The sequence below is a fragment of the Rattus norvegicus genome, chromosome 8 (genome assembly GCF_021556685.1).
Source record: "Rattus norvegicus strain SHRSP/BbbUtx chromosome 8, alternate assembly SHRSP_T2T, whole genome shotgun sequence".
Taxonomy (NCBI): domain Eukaryota; kingdom Metazoa; phylum Chordata; class Mammalia; order Rodentia; family Muridae; genus Rattus; species Rattus norvegicus.
The window spans coordinates 46,730,769-46,749,567 of record NC_141541.1 but is presented as its reverse complement, the minus strand read 5'-3'; the positions used below and the strand labels follow the sequence as shown (position 1 = coordinate 46,749,567).

Genomic DNA, 18,799 nt, shown 5'->3' with positions numbered 1-18,799 from the left:
TTTTCTTCAAATGAGTGGCACTGATTATATACCATTTCCAGGGAAGTCCCCTTTCACAGAAGTAAACAGCTCAAAAGTAGCAGACCCTATGAATTTCAGTGGGTTTTTCTCCTTTTTCATTTTTTAAGAGAGAAGACGTAAAACATGAAATTGGGGACATATGAAAGGATGATGCTCTTAGAAGAGTTGGGGGATGGAAAATAATAACCTAAAAATACTTTATGAAAGTACCCGAGATTAAATAAAATTAGCTTAAAAAGACTCATGAAATACAAACTAACCAAATACATTTCTAAACCTAAATGTGAAATCATATACTAACATATAACTAATAACATATAACTACTCATATACAATCTGTTTTTGAGAACAGATTGTTAGTCCTTACTATATTTGACTTATAAATGGTTTGCATGAATGTAATTCTAAAACGTGAGAAGAGGAGAATGCTAACATAGACTCCTCAGGCTTCTATAGTGCTGAGTGTATCAGGATGTACAGCATGTACCCGTGAGTGGTCCTGAGACTCCTCCAGAGATGAAAGTAAAGTGTGCATTATGCTGGTCTTCTGCAAGAAGCCCACTACAATCACACGAGAGGAACTTTACCATTTATGATCAGATGAAATTCCTGGGGATTCAACCCAGGGGATGTGTTTTGGCAACACCTATGAATAGTCAGCTTTCAGAGACAGATTTTCCCAGGAAAGCAATACCTGTTTACATCTTACAGTGATGAGCACAGCATCTCTAGAGACACTAGCTTCCTCGCAGATGACATCTCCATGTTAATTATTTCATTCTCTAAATTGCACAGAGGAAGTAATCTGCAGTGATTCTCCAGATGATCTTAGGCCTCACTGCCAGTCAGTTGCCATTAGATCATGTGCTGTATTTTATATGAAACTAGACATATAAACCCAAAATTTCAAAATTCCAAAATATGGTCCATATGCAGACCATTCTGGTAGTGGGCTGTTAACTATCCCACTTCTCAGATTTTTTCTGATTGCAGTGGGATGAAATGCCTGTGTCTAAAGAACACTTTTATTTATACATCATTTGAGAAATCAAACTTTATTAAAAATTCTTCTTAATGAACCTAAATGACAGTCTCCAAATTCTTTTAGAACATCTGAATCTTCTTAGCATTAAAACCACATGGTACTTTACTAATATATAAATTTTTCTGGTTAACTTTGCAGTAAAAAATAAAATTCATGGGGCTGGAGAGATGACTCAGTGGTTAAGAGCATTGAATGCTCTTCCAGAATTTCTGATTTCAAGTATAAGGAACCACCTGGTGGCTTACAGCTCTGTAGTGGGATCCAATGCCCTCTTGTTGTGTGTCTGAATATTGCTACAATGTATTCATGCAAAACAAACAAGCAAACAAGTAAACAAATAAATAAATAGTTAAAAATTTCAAAACAAGTATATCTCAGTGAATTCTCCTAACATTAAAGGCCCTTTCAGTTGTTACCTTAAGAGGAATAAAGCATGGTATGGATGGTAGAATTATAGAGAAAGGCTATTTTCTCCATTTCAGTGTTACACAATGCAACAATGAACAATAAAGACATAGCATGAATAGCTAATTGAACAACGCTGAATATATAGAAAGCAAAAGAAAATGGAATCTTCAGAATAGGCAATTGTACTAAACTGCTCAATGCAGAATATTCCGTCATTGGTGGCACAACAGAAATATAGACACAATTTTTGTCTTTTTTCTCATATTCCTTGAAATATCTGTTGTCGTTTTTAAATTATTTCAGTTGGAATTTATCCACACTTCACGTTTCCTTGTGTACTCAAGTGCTATTAATGAACACTATAGCTCTAGAATCTGATTAAATAGTAGGATTTACAATAAATTTAATTTAAGCTAGAAAGGAAGCAGTATTTTATGTTCTATTGCAAAATTCTTGGTAGAACTCTACATTTAATTTACATATTTGTTTATTCAGATTTATTAAAGTATCAGTGTGAAAATTATATGCAATTTGTGCATATAATTTCACGAGTCAGGATGTTTGTATACATAATATCATCACCACAATCAAGGTAATAACTCATCACCTCCCAAAAGGTTTCATTTATTTTGTTTAGTTTTATAATATTAGTTAGAATATGTAACATCAGATCCTTCTTATATAACTTTTTTTCTTTTCTTTTTTTTTTATTAACTGGAGTATTTCTTATTTACATTTCAAGTGTTATTCCCGTTCCCGGTTTACGGGCCAACATCCCCCTAATCCCTCCCCTTTCCCTTCTTTATGGGTGTTCCCCTCCCCATCCTCCTCCCATTGCTGCCCTCCCCCCAACAATCACGTTCACTGGGGTTTCAGTCTTAGCAGGACCCAGGGCTTCCTCTTACACTGGTGATCTTACTAGTATATTCAATGCTACCTATGAGGTCAGAGTCCAGAATCAGTCCATGTGTAGTCTTTAGGTCGTGGCTTAGTCCCTGGAAGCTCTGGTTGCTTGGCATTGTTATTCATATGGGGTCTCGAGCCCCTTAAAGCTCTTCCAGTTCTTTCTCTGATTCCTTCAACGGGGGTCCTGTTCTCAGTTCAGTGGTTTGCTGCTGGCATTCACCTCTGTATTTGCTGTATTCCGGCTGTGTCTCTCAGGAGAGATCTACATCCAGCTCCTGTCGGCCTGCACTTCTTTGCTTCATCCATCTTGTCTAATTGGGTGGCTGTATATGTATGGGCCACATGTGGGGCAGGCTCTGAATGGTTGTTCCTTCTGTCTCTATTTAATCTTTACCTGTCTATTCCCTGCCAAGGGTATTCTTGTTCCCCTTTTAAAGAAGGGGAGAAGCGTTCACATTTTGATCATCCGTCTTGAGTTTCATGTGTTCTATGCATCTAGGGTAATTCAAGCATTTGGGCTAATAGCCACTTATCAATGAGTGCATACCATGTGTGTTTTTCTGTGATTGGGTTAGCTCACTCAGGATGATATTTTCCAGTTCCAACCATTTGCCTATGAATTTCATAAAGGCATTGTTTTTGATAGCTGAGTAATATTCCATTGTGTAGATGTACCACATTTTCTGTATCCATTCCTCTGTTGAAGGGCATCTGGGTTCTTTCCAGCTTCTGGCTATTATAAATAAGGCTGCTATGAACATAGTGGAGCATGTGTCTTTTTTATATGCTGGGGCATCTTTTGGGTATATGCCCAAGAGAGGTATAGCTGGATCCTCAGGCAGTTAAATGTCCAATTTTCTGAGGAACCTCCAGACTGATTTCCAGAATGGTTGTACCAGTCTGCAATCCCACCAACAATGGAGGAGTGTTCCTCTTTCTCCACATCCTCGCCAGCATTTGCTGTCACCTGAGTTTTTGATCTTAGCCATTCTCACTGGTGTGAGGTGAAATCTCAGGGTTGTTTTGATTTGCATTTCCCTTATGACTAAAGATGTTGAACATCTCTTTAGGTGTTTCTCAACCATTCGGCATTCTTCAGCTGTGAATTCTTTGTTTAGCTCTGAACCCCATTTTTAATAGGATTATTTGTCTCCCTGCAGTCTAACTTCTTGAGTTCTTTGTATATTTTGGATATAAGGCCTCTATCTGTTGTAGGATTGGTAATGATCTTTTCCCAATCTGTTGTTTGCCATTTTGTCCTAACCACAGTGTCCTTTGCCTTACAGAAGCTTTGCAGTTCTATGAGATCCCATTTGTTGATTCTAGATCTTAGAGCATAAGCCATTGGTGTTTTGTTCAGGAAATTTTTTCCAGTGCCCATGTGTTTGAGATGCTGCCCTAGTTTTTCTTCTATTAGTTTGAGTGTATCTGGTTTGATGTGGAGGTCCTTGATCCACTTGGACTTATATAACCTTTAAATGAATATTATCATATTGTCAACTAATAGTACTATGTTACACAGTTGACACTTAGAAGCCACTGGTTTATGACTAACTTTATACTCATTGAACACCTTCCTCATCCCTTTGCTTCTCCTCTGTTTGCCACTATTCTATTGTCTACTTCTGTGTTCAGCTATCTTAGATGCCTATGGAAAAGAAACCATACTTTAGTTATTCTTAAAATGACTATTTTGACACACAGTAATGTTTTCTAGGACAGTATCCATCACGAATAGGATTTCTTCCTTTTTACTTCTATATCCCAGTCCATTGAATGTCTATGTCTTACCTGGTTCATTGTTTTACTATTGAACATTTGAATACTCAAATTCTTAGCTATTGTGAAGAGTGCTTTTATCAACCTGAGAATGTAAATATATTTTCCAGATCTACTGCTTTCTGACTTTTTTTAATGCATTTCCAAGAGTGGAGCTGTGGAATAATAATAGTTGCACTTGGATAATTTTAGGGATGTTGTTTTCAAGTACATGCCCAACAGCAGAATATGAATTGAAATTTCTTTAAGCAGTTTTGTCGGTCTGTATACTGAGGAGAATACAAAATTGCATATCAGTCTCAATAAGAGATGTCAAATCTTTATTAATTTTAAGGCATAAAACTTGAGAAATAAGAAAATAGGTATAAAATTCACGAAATAAAAAGGTATAACACACTGATATAAAATGTTTTAGGGGAAAACAGTCAAGTCATTTTAACTGAGTTTCTAGAATATATGTAAAATAACTAAAATTTTATACAGCTGTTAGAAAATACATTTCCAGAGATTAGGTTCTTACTTTCAAAATTTCACCCAGGTACTGTGAGTATTTTTTAGAGGATGTTAAGTCAGGGAAAGTCATGATTAAAACAACTTTCCATTGAAATGCACTCTGAAGAAAGGAACACGTATATGAAGTTTCCTTTATACAATTATTGTGTGTGTGTAAGTATTTTGCATGCATGTGTCTACTGCCTGTGAAGGTGAGAAGAGAGTTTTATATCCCCTTGGACTATAGATACATAGAGTTGTTTGATGCCATTTTGAACAGTAGAAATCAAACTAGGGTCCTCTACAAGAACAAAAAATTTTCTCAGCTATTTATCCAAGTCTCCAGCTCCAGAAGAGATTTTATTGTTTTGCAAAATAGTTTACTGGATATTTTATGTATTTAAATTTCAAAAGTTATCCCCTCTCCATCCTCTTTCATTCTCCCCCCTGAACCCCCACTTCTATGAAAATCCTCCCACTCCCACCCATCCACTCCTACCTCATTGCCCTGGCATTAACTTTACACTAAGGAAATGGGCTTCCACTGGACCAAGGACTTCTCCTATTGATGCCAGATAATGCCATCCTCTGCAACATATGCAGCAAGAGCCAGGTGTCTCTCCATGTGTACTCATTTTTTGGTGATAATTCCCGGAAACTCTGGAAGATTTGGTTGGTTGACATTCTTATTATACATTGGAGCATTTATGGGTGTATACCCAGGTAGTATAGCTGAGTCCTCAGCTTATGTCCAATTTTCTACTATATCCAATTTTCTGAGGAAGCACCAGAGTGATTTCCAAAGTGGTTTAACAGCTTGCAATTTCCCCATCAATGGAGGTCTTTTCCTATTTATCCACATCCTCACCAGCATCTTCTGTCACCTTTGGTTTTGATCTTAGTCATTCTGACTGTCATGAGGTGGTATCTCAGAGTTGTTTTGATTTGCAGTGCCTTGATGACTAAGATTGTTGAACATTTTCTAGGTGCTTCTTAGCCATTCAATATTACTCAGTTGAGAATTCTTTGTTTAGCTCTGTATCTCATTTTTCATAGAGTTATTTGATTCTCTGGAATCTAACGCCTTGAGTTCTTTGTATATATTAGATATTAGCCCTCTATCAGATATACGATGGATAAAGACCTTTTCCCAATCTGGTGGTTGCTGTTTTGTCCTATTTACAGTGCTTTTGCCTTACAGAAGCTTTACAGTTTTATGAGGTCCCATTTGTTGATTCTTGATCTTAGAGCATAAGCCAATGGTGTTCTGTTCAGGAAATTTCCCCCTGTACCTATGTGTTCAAAGCTCATTCCCAATTTCTCTTTTATTAGTTTCAGTGTAACTGGTTTTATGTGGAGGTCATTGATTCACTTGGACTTGAGCTTTTTACAAGGAGGTAGGAATGGGTGAATTTGCATTGTTCTACATGCTGACCCCCTGATCAGCCAGAACCATTTGCTGAAATTGCTATCTTTTTCCATTGGATAGTTTTAGCTCCTTTCTCAAAGATCAAGTGACCATACCTGTGTGAATTCATTTCTGTGTCTTCAATTCTAGTACATTGTTCTACCTGCCTATCTTTGTACCAGTACCATGCAGTTTTTGAAATCATGATTGCTCTGTAATACAGTTTAAGGTCAGGGATGGTGATTCTCCCAAAAGTTCTTTTATTGATGAGAATAGTTTTCACTATCCTGGGTTTTTTGCTTTTCCAAATGAATTTGCAAATTTGTTCTTTCTAATTCTATTCAGAATTAAGTTGGAATTTTGATAGGAATTGTACTGAATCTGTGGATTGCTTTTGGCAAAATGGCCATTTTTACTATAATAATTGTGCCAATCCACGAGCATCTTCTGAGATCTTCGTCAATTTCTTTCTTCAGAGACTTGAAGTTCTTGTCATACAGATCTTTCACTTGCTTGGTTAGGGTCATAACAAGGTGCTTTATATTATTTGTGAGTATTGTGAAGGGTGTCATTTCCATAATTTCTTTCTCAGCCTGTTAATCCTTTGAGTAAAGGTAGGCTATTTATTTGTTTGTGTTAATTTTATATCCAGCCACTTTTCTGAAGTTTATCAGGTTTAGGAGTTCTTTGGTGGAATTTTGGGGAAATTTATACTATTTTATCATCTGCAAATAGTGATATTTTGACTCCATTCTTTTCAATTGGTATCTCCTTTACCTCTTTCTATTGTCTAATTGTTTGGGCTAGGACTTCTACTACTATATTGGATAGGTAGGGAAAGAGTGGGCAGCCTTATCAAGTCCCTGATTTTAGTGGGATTGCTTTAAGATTCTCTCCACTAGGTTTGATGTTGGCTATTGGTTTTATGTATATTGCTTTTACTATCTTGAGTTATGAGCATTGAATCCCTTTCCAAGACTTTTATCACAAAGCAGTGTTGAATATTCTCAAATGCTTTCTCAGCATCTAGTGAAATGATCATTTCATTTTTTTCCTCGAATCTGTTAATACAGTGAATCACGTTGATGGATTTCTATATTTTGGACTATCTCTGTATCTCTAAGATGAAGCTCCTTTGATCATGGTGAATGATTTTTGATATGTCCTTGGATTTGCTTTGTGAGAATTATATTGAGTATTCTTTTCATCGTTACTCATGAAGGAAGTTGGTCTGAAGTTCTCTTTCTTTGTTCTTTGTGTGGTTTTGGAAAAAGCATAACTGTGGCTTCAAAGGATGAATTAGTTTTCCTTCTGTTTCCATTTTCTGGAACAGTTTGAAGAATATTGGTATTAGGTTTTCTTCGAAGGTCTGATAGAATTCTGCATCTTGACAGCATACCTGAAAGCTCTGTACCAAAAAAAAAAAAAAAGATAATATAATATAGGGCAGGAAATAATCAAACTCAACCAAGTAGAAACAAACTAAAAAAACAAACAAACATACTGTACAAAGAATCAACAAAACCAAGAGCTGCTTCTTTGAGAAAATCAAAAAAATAAAAATAGAAATAAACCCTTAGCCCCTAAGCAAGGATAACCAGAAGGCAGATAGAAAGTATCCAAATTAACAAAATCAGAAATGAAAAGGGAGACATAACAATAGAAACTGAGAAAATTCAAAAATTATCAGATCCTACTACAAAAGCCTCTACTCAACAAAACAGGAAAATCTGGAGGTAATGGACAATTTTCTAGACAGATTCCAGGTACCAAAGTTAAATCAGGATCAGATAAACCTGCTAAACTGTCCCATATCCCTAAATAAATAGAAGCAGTCATTAAACTTCTCCCAACCAAAAAAAAAGCACAGGACCAGATGGGTTTAGTGCAGAATTCATCAGACATGGACAGATATTCTTAAAGCAAGAACTCAACAGAGGACTGCCTTGTCAGAAAGCAATTGGGGAGGATATAGCTAATCCTCCAGAGACTTGATGCCCTGGGAAAGGGGATGCCCCTTGGGAGGCAGTGTTGCAGGAGCACACTCAGGACCCCAGAGGGAAAGGGAGGAAGGAGAGTGTGAAGAGCTATGGGAAGGGTGACTGGGAAGGTGAGCAATATTTGTAATGTAATAAATAAAATAATTACTTAAAAAAATTCCTCCTATTGGATTGCCTTGCCCAGCCTTTATATGAGGGTTTATATTAGTCTTATTGTATCTCATTATGCTCTTTTCAGTTTAAATCCCTGGAATACCTGTTCTTTTCTGAAGGGAGGAGGTTAGGGAAGGGGAGGAGTGAGGGAAGTACTGAGGGGAGAGAAGGGAAGGGAAACTGTGATCCATATGTAAGTAAGCAAATAATCAATATATAATATATACTGATTTCTATGTCAAGCTTCTGCATTTGGGTTTATGTAAAAATTTCTTCCAGTGAATTTGGGGATTTTTCATGAAGCTTAAGTTTATTATCTGCGATGAAGGAAAGAAGATTTTGCAAAGAGTGGAAGAGGCAAACAAGGACACAATGGGAGTCAGATTTCAGAAGCCTCACTTCAGAGGGCTAGAAGGAATTAGTTCATCAGGAGGACATTTAGACCTACTGATTCCTCACAGGATTCCTCACAGTACCACTTTCAACATATCTTCACCCTAACCACGGTTTCAATGTGTTTGTTATTATATCCTGGCAATTATTCTCCACAGGAATATTAGGAGTTTATTTGTTTTGAACATGTGCAGGAATTGGAATTGGTAAAGTAAAATATTAATGTCATAGATATAGAAAATAAAAATGTTACTTTTGATTTTTGGTTTTCAAATTTGTTTTTCCTATCTGGAGAATGTAACACACTTTAGGATTAGCAATTATTCTTTACTCTAGAATAGTTTTTTTTTTGATAGAAAGATTTCTATCAAAATCACCAAAAATGTAATAAAGCATTCACCTTTACCTTCACTTTACTTCACATAATATCTTTACTGTTAAAACTTTGTATATCTTATTTTTGATGATATGAACTAATCATAGTATCTCATTTTTATATTTGAAAAGCTACCTTTTACTTCAAACCAACCTCTAAGGGAAAAATAGCACTTACTTACAACGTAGATCTAAATAGAATTGTCTGTCTTTATAATTTATTCATTCTCATAATCTATGTGTACAGATATGTCACAGTAGTAACTTTGAAATGATTTATAAAGGTTTTTGCTCTAAAACCATAAATAACATCTCTGTTCTTGATTTATACTTTATGAAAAAATTTAATTAAAGTAATTCATTCATTAAGACCATATACAAGAATAGACATAACAGCAATTTTATAAACACATAAATATTTCTGAAATTTTATAGTAAGTAAGTTTTCAATATTTGTCATGATGTCTTTTACAAAGGCAACACAGGAAATAAGAACTAAGCAGTTTATTTTTATGTTACCATATTCAGAACAAAGAAACTCATATATTAGAGGAAGCAGAAATGCCTTTTATTCAACAACTATATCAAATAATAGTTTTAACAAAAAGTACTAAAAAAAGTAAAGAAAATTTATCTTCATGCATCAGAGACTTTTTGAGACCAAATGCTGAAAGACCAAATTCCCTGTGGTATTTACTTTCAGTATATGTTTATATTAGCTTTATGTTTGTCCTTAACAATTTCCTAAGACAGGAGAAACTAAGACAGATTGTGTAGCTGTATGAAAGAATAGCTGAAATACATTTTAAAAAATTCTTACCAATTTTGTTCACTAGGTTTGTTTTTGTTAAAAAAAAAAAACAAAACAAACAAAAAAAAATCCTGACTCTGACTGTGTCATTGAATTCCAATGGGACACCAAAACCACACAGCATATCAGGATCCACAAGCGTAATCAACCTCCTGTCTCACAGTGTAAATGGGGGTGGGTGATGTTATGTGGTTAGTTGCTTATCTAATCAACAGTATTTGTCTATGCGATAACCATATTTCCATATAGGAAAAGTTAAAGCATAATACTTTTGCCATGTTTCTTAATGTCTCAAGTATATAATTATCTACGGAAAGACACAAGAAAAAGAACAATGACAATGAAGAAAAGCTATGAGTAAAGCAAATATGGTTCTAAATTACTGGAGATGACCAATATTTTATTTATGTAGTCATACTTATCTAATTAAGATAAATATCTCAAAATAATCAAGAGAATAATTTACTTCTAATATTTCCCTATTTCTGCTCAGGAAAATAGATTTCTTTTCAGAGTTTTCTTTAGAGCAAGTTTGACATCTTTATTCCTTAAGCTGTAGATCAAGGGGTTCAGCATGGGACCAACATTTGTGTAAAATACTGAGGCTACTTTCCCCTTGTCCATAGACTCTACATCAGAAGGTTGCATGTACATAAATGCTGCTGCTCCAAAGAAGAGTGAAACAGTCATTATATGGGAACTACAAGTGTTGAAAGCTTTAGCTCTACCCTGTGTGGAGCTGATACGTAAGATATTGGCAATGATAAAACCATAGGAGACAAACGTGGTACTGGTTGACACAACAATGTTCATGCCAACTAGAACAAAGACCACAACTTCGTTGTTGTAAGTGCTGGTGCAGGAAAGCTGGAGCACAGGGAGAATGTCACACAGATAATGATTGACAAGGTTTGCATCACAGAAGGTCAGTCTTGCCATGCAAAGAGTATGGGCCAAGGAACCCCAACAACCCATCACATATGCCCCAAACACAAACACAGCACATATCCGGGGAGATAATATAACATTATATAACAGTGGCTTGCAAATAGCCACATAACGGTCATATGCCATTGCAGTCAGTATATAGCATTCCGTAATGACAAAAAAACAGAAGAAGTAGAGTTGAGTCAGGCAGCCAGTATAGGAGATGGTGTTCTTCTCTACCACAAAATTAATTAGCATTTTGGGGGTAAAGACAGAAGAGTAACAAATATCTACAAATGACAGGTTAAAGAGGAAATAATACATGGGTGTGTGAAGATGTGAATTCAGTGAAATCAGCGTAATTAAGCCCAGATTAGCTACTATAGTAACCACATAGATTCCTAGAAACAGAAAAAATAAAGGTATTTGGAGTTCTGGTCGGTTAGTTAAGCCCTCCAGGATAAATTCTGTCACCAGTGAGTAATTTCCATGTATCATTCTTCTGTTGGTATTCATCTACAGAGGTAAAGAAAGACAATTAGCACAATATTAAACTTGCTATCCATGCTCTGGATGTTGTTGTTCCCTCAAAGACCCTTAGATGGTTTGCAAATTATCCACTTTGAAGAAATTGCTTGCAGTGGGCAATTAGTCTAGGTTGCCTGTTTGCTATTTCAACCCTCAGTGGCTTTGTACATACAATTCTCTCCGTTTCTACAGAGGCAACTGTACACATTTCAGAAGTGGCTAAAAAATGCATTATCATAAACATACACCTTGCCCATGGTAAATTATTTAGAAGCCCACTGAGTAGATCCCTCATATAGGAAAGCTTAAGATACTGAGAATCCATCTTATGAAATGGGAACTAATTGTCCAGACACAGCATCTGTGACTGACTATCTCAACAGATCTTGCAAATAGGACCATCACATTCAGAATTCATAAAAGAATTCTTAAGGGGGCTGCTAGGAGATGGAAACTTCATTTTCTTCAAAGAAGTTGTACTCCTTATATACCATACTCCAGTGAGGAGCCCTTTCTTAGTTGTAAACAGCTGGAAAAAGCAGCCTCAGTGAGTTTCAGTGTCTTTTTCTTTTTTCATCATTTAAGAGAGAAGAAAAAGAGATGACATTGGATAGATGTGAAAGTTAGATGGTTTTAGAAGAGTTGGGGGATGGGAAAATAATAACCTAAAAAATACTTTCTGAAAATTCCCAATAATAAATAAAATTAGCTTTAAACAACTTAAGGAATGCAAACTAACCAAATACATTTCTAAACCTAAATTTGAAATAATATACTCACAGATTTTTTTGAGAACAGATTGTTAGTCCTTATTATATTTGACTTATAAATGGTTTGCATAAAAATAATTCCGAAACTTGAGAAGGGAAGAATGCTGACATAGACTCCTCAGGCTTCTATAGTGCTGAGTGTATCAGGATGTACAGCATGTACCCATGAGTGGTCCTGAGACTCCTCCAGAGATGAAAGTAAAGTGTGCATTATGCTGGTCTTCTGCAAGAAGCCCACTACAATCACACGAGAGGAACTTTACCATTTATGATCAGATGAACATCCTGGGGATTCAACCCAGGGGATGTTGTGTTTTGGCAACACCTATGAATAGTCAGTTTTCAGAGACAGATTTTCCCAGGAAAGCAATACCTGTTTACATCTTACAGTGATGAGCACAGCATCTCTAGAGACACTAGCTTCCTCGCAGATGACTTCTCCATGTTAATTATTTCATTCTCTAAATTACACAGAGGAAGTCATCTGCAGTGATTCTCCAGATGATCTTAGGCCTCACTGCCAGTCAGTTGACATTAGATCATGTGCTGTATTTTATATGAAACTAGACATATAAACCCAAAATTTCAAAATTCCAAAATATGGTCCATATGCAGACCATCCTGGTAGTGGGCTGTTAACTATCCCACTTCTCAGATTTTTTTCTGCTTGCAGTGGGATGAAATGCCTGTGTCTAGAGAACACTTTTATTTATACATCATTTGAGAAATCAAACTTTATTAAAACTTAACTGAACGTAAGTACCAACCGTGAAATACTTTTAGGGCATCTGAATCTTCCTAGAATGAAAAGCACAAGGTATTTTGCAAATATATAAGTCTTTCTGGTTAACTTAGCAGTATAAAATAATAATCATAGATTTGTAGAGATGACTTAGTGTTTAAGAGCACTGACTGCTCTTCCAGAACTTCTCATTGGCTTACAGCTCTGTAATGGAATCCAATGCTCTCTTCTGGTGTGTCTGAAGACAGCTACAGTGTATTTATACACTAAATAAATAAATAAATAAATAAATAATAAGTAAATAAATAATAAGTAAATATTTAAAAACTTAAAAGCAAGTAAATCTCAATGAGTTTCTCATAACATAAAAACAGTTGCACTGGTTACCTTAAGAGGAATAAAGCTTGGTATGGATGGTAGAAGTATAGAGAAAGGCTGTTTTTTCCATTTAAGTTTTGCCGAAAACAGCACTGAACAATAAACATGAAGCATGAACATCTACTTGAACAACGCTGAATAGATATAAAGCAACAGAATAAGAATCTTAAGTATGGGCAGTTGTACTAAACTGCTCTATACAGAATATTGTCCCATTGGCTACACAATAGAAATATAGACACAATTTTTCACTTTTTTCTCATATTCCCTGAAATATCTGCAGTCGTTTTTACAATTATAGAGCATTTCAGTTTGAATTTATCTACATTTCACATTTCCTCATCAACTCAAGTTCTATTAATGAACACAATAGCTCTAGAATCTGATTAAATAGTAGGATTTACAATAAATTTACCTTAAAGTAGAAAGGAAGCAATATTTTATGTTCTCTTGCAAAATTCTTGGTAGAACTCTACATTTAATTTACATATTTTATTAAGATTTATTAAAATATCAGTATGAAAATTATATGAAATTTATGTATATAATCTCACGAGTTAGGATGTTTGTATACATTATGTCATCACCACAATCAAGGTAATAACTCATCACCTCCCAAAATGTTTCATTTATTTTGCCTAGTATTATGGTACTAGTAAGAATATAGAACATCAGATCCTTCTTATAAAACTTTTAAATGAATATTATCATAATGTCAACTAATAGTACTATGTTACACAGTTGACACTTAGAAGCCACTGGTTTATGACTAACTTTATACTCATTGAACACTTTCCTCATCCCTTTGCTTCCCCTCTGTTTGCCACTCACTATTCTATTGTCTTCCTCTTGTGGTCAGCTGCCTCAGATGCCTATAGAAAAGAAACCATACTGTAGTTATTCTTAAAATGACTATTTTGACATACAGTAATGTTTTCTAGGACAATATCCATCACAAATAGGATTTCTTCCTTTTTATTTCTATATCACAGTCCATTGAATGTCTATGTCTTATTTGGTTCATTGTTTTACTATTGAACATTTGGTTCTTTGAATTCTTGGCTATTGTGAAGAATGCCTTTTTTAACCTGAGAATGTGAATACATTTTTCTAGATCTAGATGCTTTCTGACTTTATTTAATTTTTAATGCATTTCCAGGAATAGAGCTGTGGAATAATAATAGTTGCATTTGAACAATTTTAGAGATGTTGTTTTCAATGTACTTGCCTAATGGATGAGTATAAAATTCTTTAAGCTGTTTTGTCAGTTTGTATACTGGAGTGAATGCAAAATTGCATATCAGTCTCAGTAAGACTTGCCAAATCTTTATTAAACTTCAGGTCATAAAACTTGAAAAGTAAGAAAAAAATAGCAATAAAGTTCATGAAATATAAAAATGAAATGCACCAATATAAAATGTTGTAGGGGGAAACAGCCAAGTCATTTTAACTGAGTTTCTAGAACACATGTGAAATAGCTGACAATCATGCAACTTTTAGAAAATATTTCCAGAATATATTCTTACTTTCAAATTTCAGCCTAGGTGCTGCGAGAGACTCTTTAAAAGACATTAAGTCAAGAAAAGTCATGATTAAACCAACTTTGCATTAAAATACACTCTAAAGGCCAAGTAGATGGTAAAATTACCCATCCCAAACCAAGAATTCATCTATTCTTAATACCTTACTTCTTCTCCAATTGCATTCACTGAGTATATAAATCACAATTAAGGTGCCCTGTGGTGTAAGTGAGCAACATCACATGAGCTCAGAGGTTGTTTTGCCTCATATAACCCTTTTTGAGAATCCTTTAAACCTTACTTATATAGTATGGTTTAAAAATTGTGTGATCTTTATGGTTCAGTTTTTTGGATTGTGAATGTGTGTTTGTGTGTGTGCTTCTTGTACTTTTTTTCTTTTTTTAATTTAATTTTTTTGGACTTTTATGTATTTACATTTTAAATGTTACCCCCATTCCCCCCTCTTCCATACTCCGGCCCGTGCTTCTATGAAGATGCTCCCATTCCCACCCACCAATTACACCTTATTACCTTGGCATTCCCCCAAGGTGGGGAAATGAGCCTTCACAGGAACAAGGTCTTCTCCTCCTATTGATGCCAGACAATTCCATGGTCTGCTACATATACAGCGGAAGTCATGGGTCCCTCTATGTGAACTCATTGGTTGGTGTTTTAGTCCCTGGGAGCTCTGGTAGAATTGGTTGATTGATATTCTTAAAGAAAGAATTCAACAGAGAACTGCCTTCTCTGGTCTCAGTGGGAAAACTCCTATCCTATAGAGACTTGATGCCCAGGGAAAGAGGTTGCTCCTTGAGAGGCAGTGTTGCAGGAACATCCTCTCAGAGGCAAAGGGGAGGGCAGAGGGTATGAAGCTATAGGAAACGTGACTGGGAGGGGGAGCAACATTTGGAATGCAATAAATAAAATGATTAATTAAAAATTCCTCCTATTGGATTGCCTTGCCCAGTCTTTTCATGAAGGTTTATATTAGTCTTATTGTATCTCATTATGCCCTTTTCAGTTTATGTCCCTGGGAGACCTGTTCTTTTTTGAAGGGAAACAAATGAGGAGTGGATAAGGAATAGAAGGGAGGCAGGAAAGTCCTAACAGGAGTAGATGGAGGGGAGACTATGCTCAGGATTACTAAAAACAAACAAACAAACAGAAAGAGAAGGAAGAAAAGAAAATTTCATATGGAAACAAGAATTAAGAAAATAAAACCATCATATTTAAAGATTTCAGAACATAGAAGAAATGACATGGTATTGAAAAAAATATTAAGGTACCTGCAGAAACAACATTATGAGGATACATTAATGAATTTGCTAATATTAATATTTAAAACAGTGAACTTAATTTAAGTAAATTATCTTTTGGCATGCATGGATAGACACATAAAGAAACAAATAAATAATTTTCATCTTCTTAATCAACCATCTTCATAATTAGATAAGCTTCTGCTTCATGTGGGTCACTGCACATATTACTTCTTCAAGAAACCTTCTCTATTTTCCAATAATATATTTGGATCTTTCTCCCTGTATCTCCATGTAAACTTGCTTTTAAACAATATCCACCTACATCCTGAATTGAAGTAGACACATCTACTGATATGATCAGTGAGATTTCCTCTAACAGAAGTTATTCCTCAAGGTGAGTGATGTGAATGAGGCCATTGCAGGGAAAAAAGTCAAATGACAGGAATGAGTTTAGATAAGACCTATATTTAAAGACAGTGACATGAATACAAGTATTTAATCTACTCCATTCATTGCCCATGTTAGTCCTGGAAGCCCCATTTCTTTCCTTCATACAAAATCTGACCCATTGGAGTAGTGTAAGATCTGTTTTAGAGACCATATAATTGATATCATATTTAAGATACAAACAGGGACTTTTCTTGGAAACAAACAGTGGTGTTTTTAATAATAAATGGTAAAATAATACATAATCATAAGATGTTAGTCATAATTATAAGGGAGAATTGCAATGAATTAACATCTAATGTGTGTAGTTTCAACACAATTATTGGGTACGGTTGTTTCTAAAACAAAACTGTAAAAAAAAAGAAAGTTGAATCTTAGAACACTTCTGTTTTCTAAGCACAGACAGAAGCAAACACTTTGGCCAGCAGAACTTTGAACAGATTTACCAGTAATTACCTGCAGGTACTGAAGGTCAAGGAAATGTACTAGCTTACTCACACTAGTGTCAGCGCTTCAATAACTCAGACTGTGTCACATAGTGATACATAGAAAGAAGTCCTGAACAATTTTTCTTCTGACTTACTACATGAGTGTAGTTAAGAATCGGGATTTATTTTGATAATTTGCTTTGAAGTATCTTTTATAGGTTGGTGGATTGATTACTAATTATGGTTAGAATTTTGAGCCTAAATATTTTTTTAATTTGTGGTAAAACGTCACACTCATACAATTTCAGGAACCTCTAGTGTATGGAGATATATATATATATATATATATATATATATATATATATATATATGTATATATATATATATATATATACACACACACACACATACGGATGTATATATATATATGTATATATATGTATATATACACACATATTTATATATCATTGGATTTAATGAATAAGAGAGAAAAAGGTGATTAATTTTATTTATTAAATTTGCATTGGGTAAAAACAGTTTGAAAACATAATGGAGAAAGAGAAGAAAAAGTGGTATGCCCCTCAATACTCAACCAGCATTTGTGTAACTATATATTAGAAGTTCCTTAAAGCTTCAGTTGATCTCTCAAATCCCAAGCCTAATTCCTTACTCAATTGAACAGGAAGAAAACCCATAATTTCTCAATAGAAATAAACAAATAATTCCCAGGAGATAAATTTGCTATTTGTCCTGAAGGAGATTAATTATTTATGAATTTATTAAAAATTAATGTTTCCTTTGGGGGTTTTTGTGAGTTCATATATGAATGGTAAAAAACGATAAGGAGATAGGTAGTTTCTCAAACTTCTGAAAGGATTTATTCTCTAAAACATCAAAGACAGATTAAAAACTTACAATTCTAATGCTCAAATGATGTGAAAATTACAGTACTTTCTACTCACCATTTGTTTTATCTATTTTTGATTTAGTCTAATTTTACAATTTGCAAACTTGCTTGGAAGACCCAGTTTGAATATACTTCTAAATAACAGATATGTGAGGTGGTGTGTTGGGTTTCATCTTGGACACTGTGTATTTGGAAACTGAGTTCTGTTCCTCTGTCCAGATTGCAAGGTGATCTTGGGGCACTGTGGTAATCCATATGATGTAAAGAATGCTCCCCAGTAGTTCCTGATTGGTTAATAAAAGGCTGAACCCTATGAGTGGACAGAGAGGAAAAAAAAAGTGAAACTTAGAATTGAGAGAGGGATTTCAAGAGAGACCATGAGGGAGAAGGAGGAAGAGAGGTCACCCATGATGCAGCATGGACCATGAGCACGTGGCCAAGAGAAGCTCACTCTTTAGCAAGACTGTGGAGTCTCTAAATCAAGTAACACATGTCCTATGGCTGGGATGAGGTTTGAATAGGTCAGAACCTTCCCAGTCTAGGCATACAGCTTGTTAATAAAAGTTTTAGGTTTCTGTCTTTTATTCAGGAGCTATACAGACTAGAGTGGAGTAAATATTTCAGTAGTTGTTTTGTATCTAAATCCCTATGAGTGTAACGTTGCATGTTGTATATCCAGGAATCTCTCAAAATTCTCCCTCCCTCCCTCTGTCCCTTCCTCCCTCTCCCCCCTCTTTCCAAAAAGAACGTTCAGTGTTTATCACGTTGTAGGTCTGGTACATGATTTGTTAATACATCAGAAAGAGCAAAAGGTTCATATGTATAAAAGAATAATGATAATTTGGTATTAAGATTATGGAATAAAGCTACTTTGCTACAGAATTTTGCACTAAAAATGGTGTAATAAAATCCTTCAGGGGCATAATGAGTAACCAAGTCTACCTGCCTAATATGTTTCCTTTTTTTTCTGGAATGATCTATTCTTCTGGCTCTCATTCTTTCTGCATTCACAGTGTGTAAATAATGTAAATGACTTTTGTGTGCTAAGGTACATCCTCTTGGAGAAAACAGAAAAACACAGTAAGTTGAAGCTGCAAATCTC

At 35.1% G+C, this 18,799-nt stretch overlaps 1 protein-coding gene across 2 annotated transcripts; it reads right to left on the bottom strand.

Annotated features, from left to right (window-relative positions):
- Nucleotides 1-10,280: 10,280 nt before the first annotated feature.
- Or8b56 (olfactory receptor family 8 subfamily B member 56) lies at nucleotides 10,281-16,611 on the bottom strand. 2 transcript variants are annotated; one of them, XM_087560887.1, is made up of 2 exons: nucleotides 16,604-16,611; nucleotides 10,281-11,217 (listed from the first exon to the last, which is right to left on the bottom strand). In XM_087560887.1, exons 1-2 carry the CDS (start codon nucleotides 16,609-16,611, stop codon nucleotides 10,281-10,283), a joined length of 945 nt encoding a protein of 314 aa, XP_087417013.1. The 2 variants fall into 2 exon arrangements, with proteins under 2 accessions (XP_087417013.1, NP_001000457.1); NM_001000457.1 differs by lacking the exon at nucleotides 16,604-16,611 and having other exon boundaries at nucleotides 10,281-11,234.
- Nucleotides 16,612-18,799: the final 2,188 nt, after the last annotated feature.